The sequence below is a fragment of the Sardina pilchardus genome, chromosome 3 (assembly GCF_963854185.1).
Source record: "Sardina pilchardus chromosome 3, fSarPil1.1, whole genome shotgun sequence".
In the NCBI taxonomy this organism is placed as follows: domain Eukaryota; kingdom Metazoa; phylum Chordata; class Actinopteri; order Clupeiformes; family Clupeidae; genus Sardina; species Sardina pilchardus.
This window is the reverse complement of record NC_084996.1, coordinates 15,189,391-15,194,390: the sequence shown is the minus strand read 5'-3', so window position 1 is coordinate 15,194,390 and position 5,000 is coordinate 15,189,391. Positions and strand designations below refer to the sequence as shown.

At 50.4% G+C, this 5,000-nt stretch overlaps 1 protein-coding gene across 3 annotated transcripts in view; it reads right to left on the bottom strand.

The window, feature by feature from the left end:
• Positions 1–5,000, bottom strand: part of rbfox3a (RNA binding fox-1 homolog 3a) — a 354,038-nt gene that overhangs the window by 127,972 nt on the left and 221,066 nt on the right. For 2 of the 3 annotated variants that reach the window (XM_062532057.1, XM_062532056.1), the window contains exon 6: positions 4,782–4,891. In XM_062532057.1, coding sequence (XP_062388041.1) covers positions 4,782–4,891 — 110 coding nt within the window. Of the gene's footprint in view, positions 1–4,781; positions 4,893–5,000 lie in introns of those variants that run through there. The other variant, XM_062532059.1, reaches the window with a different exon arrangement.

Genomic DNA, 5,000 nt, shown 5'->3' with positions numbered 1-5,000 from the left:
GAGCGCTGCCATTCGACTCCTAGCCGTGCTCTCAGTAATTTTTTTTTTTTTCTTGTAACGTTTTATTTCTATTTTCTGCTTTTCAATAGTTTCCTGCCCTTACCATCATAAGGGCCTTCTGGGGTTTCCATGAACCAATAAATGCATGCACAGTGGTCACAAATGCACCGAACGTGTGCGCGGCGCCCGCCCAATGGATTTACATCCACCGTCACCAGGAAGTGGAGAGCTGCCCTCCCGCCCGCCCCGTTGCCTGCCTGCCTGCCTGCCTTCCTGCCTGCCTTCCTGCCTGCCTTCCATCAATCTCTGATGGGAAATAAAAATGAAAAGCACTACTCTGGAAGCTGGGATTAGGGATCACGCTTTTATCAAATACTCAAGTCTATTTCAAGTCCTCCTCATAAATAACTGAAGGCAGAAAGAGAACGCAAAAAGATGGAGGGGGGTGGGGGTGGGGTGGGGTGTGTGTGTGTGTGGGGGGGGCGAGGGTGGTGTTGGGTGGGTGTGTGGCTTGGGAGAAGCGGAGAGTGGAAGGAGCGAGCGAGGAGATGCAGGGCGAGATTGAGGGAGGAGCGGGAGAGGAGGAGAGGAGAGGAGGAGAGGAGAGGAGGAGAGAGGAAAGGTTTGCAGGAAGAGGGAAGAGGGTGTGCAGCATCACAGGCGGGAGCTAATGCAGGGGGCACGCAGGGTTCTGGGGATTAGGGAAAAAAAGAGAAGGTAGAACGGAGAAAATAAGTTGAGAATCGGAAGGCATTTTAGCATCACATAATCCCCATGTCTCCTCTCTGGGGATCTACAGCCCTCAATTACTGATGAAAATGGAAATAGAAAGGGTATCGCCAAAGAGACACAGCGTCTGGCCCTGGCTCCACTCCACTCCCTTTCTCTCCCTCTGTCTAGCTGCCTCCCTTCTTCCCATCCTCTCTCTCTCTCTCTCTCTCGCTCTCTCTCTCTCTCTCACTCTCTTTCTCCATCCCTCAATTCTCTCTCCACCTCTAACTCTCTCTACCCACACTCACTCCATCTCCATGTCAGCGTCCCTCCACTTCAATGTATATCCACTATCCACTATAGCAGACCACACAAACCATTTAGGGATTACCGGGCCGCCTCCCGGCTGACCCCCAGAGGCCTCCCGCTCCGCCTCAGCTTACGGCAGCTTCCAGCTTTATCGCCCCAAGACACACACCGCAGCCCTGCCTTCCATTGTAAATATTCAACATTTCACCTGAGCAGGTCTCCGTAGATACACTCCTCAACTCATTTATGGGTCACTCGATGATGGGGAAGGGTGGCGGGCAGGTGGGGTGGACTGATGCCTGTCGTACAGAGTCCAGTTGGGGGGCCGTCATGCCTGGTTATTTGATTTGAGCACGCGAGGAAAAAGGGAATGATTTGGCAGCAGAAGGAAGATCGAGTCCGGCGTGCAGTACAGAGTGGTAAAAGAGGGGCAAAGGAAAGGGGAGGGGGTACAGCAAACGGCTACACGTGGTCGTCTGCTTGGGGCTTGCTTTGGAAGTGACTTCCAAAACAAGAGCGGTGCTGAAGGAATGCAAATGGGTGATGGAGAGACGTGCGGACGACGGAGAGGTTGTCTCCGGTTTGTAAGACAAACGAGGTTGTGTGTGGGGTGGGCTGACATGGTCACATGCGTTAAGTGCGAGTTACGTCTCTGATGTAACCTAAGTAGGGGGCGGCGTGAGAGCGAGAGCATCCGTGAGTGGTTTTAAGGGTAATGTAAACAGCTGTGCTATTGAGCAGACAGTGGTTAAGGAGAGGAGGGAGGAGGAAGCGGGGAGGCAAGGGTTTGATCCTCTCCAGCTCCCTTAGGGACCACAGTTAACAGAGACACACTGTGAACCAGCACCCCCCATCTTCACACAAACACACACACACACACACACGCACACATGCACACACGTACACACGCGCACACACACACACACCTCCATTCCACTCTCCTCATTCTAGTTCCTGTCCTTGTCCCCAGTGGATTCAACTCCCACAAGAGGGTGTCTCAGATTTCTCCTTCTGAATTCTCTTTGTCTTTCTTCTCCTCTTCGTCAGCTCTTTTCCCTCCAACCCCCCCACGCCCCCCATCCCCCCCCCCCCACATCCCCCCATCCCACTGTCACTCTAGTCCCCCCCCGCCACCCCCTCCTGCTCTTCATCTCTCTCATCCCACTTCATATTACACACACGAAAGCTCATGTTTAACCAAAAAAACATCGGCGAATGCATAAATCGCGCATATCTACGGTAATATCTCACAAATGCCAGGCGGGCCCTTGTCCAAGGGGCTCGGGGGTTTGAGGCGATAATGGCAGAAAAAAAACAGCCTACCATCAGCAACATACAAGCCAGGATTTGGAACAGCGTGCGGAATCAGATCAGCCTTCAGATAACCCCACTACGATGAGATCCTGCATCACATACCGTACCGCTTGTTCGCAATAACAACCGTGGGAGGAAATAGCGACAGTGGCATCCGGAGTGACCTTTAGGTCCATGTCAGCTGAGCTGATGGGATGGTCTCTGGCATGACGACCACAATGTAATCCTCCACCACCCGTAGAGCATGTGCCAGACGTGTACTGTATGTGAAACCCAACAGCGAGTTTAGTTAAAAGCACTGCATAGGATATAGCTTGTTCACGCATGCATGCATGTAGACAGTGCTCTAATTATGGCCTAGGGGGGTTCATCCCTGCAGCTTCTTACGGTGACTATCAAAGAATATGTTTTTTTTTCTTGTGTGTGTGTGTGTGTGTGTGTGTGTGTGTGTGTGTGTGTGTGTGTGTGCACATCCATACACTAGTGAACATGTGAGGATGTATTTGTGTGCATTTCTTATTTTTTTCATGAAGGAAATCATCCTGAAATTGAAGTGACAGATTTGCTTGCGCAACTAGGCATTTGTTCATTTGTACATTGCCTATATTAAGACGAGCAGACCTTTAAAACTGAACAGCACGTAATAGCAACCGGATAAAAAACGATCCACACCCTCCACATCCGCACCATTAAAATAGGGCATTTACTTTCACAAAACAGGAAGTCCGCTAGCAGCCCGTAAATACTGTATATATGGAAAATAAGGGCTGTCTTCACCTTAGTGACTGGTTAATGGAGAGAGCTTGGCGAGGCTCCTGCATTGGTGGCGTGGCGTGGCGTGGTGTGGCGTTGTTTTCATGGATGAGTGCTGGGCTGCGTTCCATGCGAGCGCGGCGGCGCGGAGAGCAGCAGCAGCCCCCTGTTTCAAACATTCAAATGAGGGCCCCCATCCCTGGCAGCTGCACTGTTTGATGTCTTTATCATTTCCCCATCCTTCAAAGGCTTCACCTCTGCGCAAGCCACCCTGCTCTGAATCATTCATAATGTGCATGAGAATGTGTGTGTGTGTGTGTGTGTGTGTGTGTGTGTGTGTGTGTGTGTGTGTGTGTGTGTGTGAAAGCAGGGAGTGTTTGTGTATTTACATTAATATTAGAATCTCTGCATTTGTGAATATCCATTTTGGCTTTCAAATGAGTGTATGTGTGTGTGTGTGTGTGTGTGTGTGTGTGTGTGTGTGTGTGTGCACGTGCTGGTGGGGTTGCACACCTGTAACATGTTTGCTATCATAGATGTGTATGTCTGATCTGTATATCCAGCTGCACATGAAAAAGACCTCCTATAATCCCCTCAGCACCACTGCCTACAGTATACTCAGGGCAGCCATATAATCACTCTCTAAACGAGTCTCCACAAATGAAGCAAAAGACCAGGTTTCACTTTGTTCTGAGTATCGCACAGAATGATAAAAACAGAAACAGGTAGTGTAGTCCGGTTTCACCGCATCGCAACGGAACTACAGCAGCGAGTGGAAAAAAATATCCACTGAATATCCACTTTCCTGTGGACAAATGGGAATAAATATTTGATCATTTCCTCTAAAGGTGGGCAACACCTCGTGTGTAATACTTTCATTACAATCTCAGAATACTCAATCAGACTGCCCACATAAAATGAAACCGCATCAATTATTAAGAAGCGCGCTCTATTTTCCCAGTTAACACCGAGCTGCCTCGTGCTTAAGACTTCAAAAAACTCTCCCCCTTTTTTTCACACATTTCAGGTGGAGGGGAAAAAACAACAAACAACAAAAAAAACCCCTCCTAACTCAACCTCTCAACTCGGCTGCTCGCTTGGGAGCTAGCTCCTGTTGGCCTGTGTAATAACGGCAGACGTGCGCGGAGAAGAGAGACAACATGGAGGAGGCCCTTTAAAGAGCCGGCGGAGGTAAAAAGACGGATGTCCCCGGCCTCTCAGACAGACGCAACAGAATCCCGTTAAACGGCCGAGCATCAGAGGAGGCGTCTTCGGCGCTCCCCCGAGACTGTTCAGCTTTCACACAACACAACACCTGAGACAGAGTGCAGCGCAGGAGCGCCGCGGAGCAGCGCATGAGGAGAGAGGGAGGGAGAGAGGGAGAGAGGGAGGGAGGGAGAGAGGGAGGGAGAGAATCATCAGAGGAAGAGAGAGGCAGAGGGAGAGAGGGAGGGAGAGAATCATCAGAGGAAGAGAGAGGCAGAGGGAGAGGGTCAGAGAGAAAGATGGAGATGGAGAAAAGGAGAGAGAGGGAGAGAGGGAAAGAGAGAGAGAGAAATAGTAAAAGCAAGAAAAAGAGAGAGGGAGAGAGGGGCAGAGAGGCAGGAGGGGAACGCGGGGAGGCAAACAGAGGATAGAGGAGAGAGGGATAAGGGGAGAGGAGGAGAGGAGAGAAGGAGTGCACTTCAACTCACCAGTCTTGTGAAAAGGGGCACTCCCAAATGCCAGAGGGGGTCGCTCAGGAGCCCACTGCACACCACGTTCCCAAACACGGTGATGCTTCCTGACTTACACAAAGTGTTTCCTGTGAGGGCGAGAAGAGAGAGAGAGCTCATGGGTAAATCCCAAATATTTACTTCCACATTCATGCATTTGTTCAATATAACATGCATACAGTACATGTCAACTTTTAC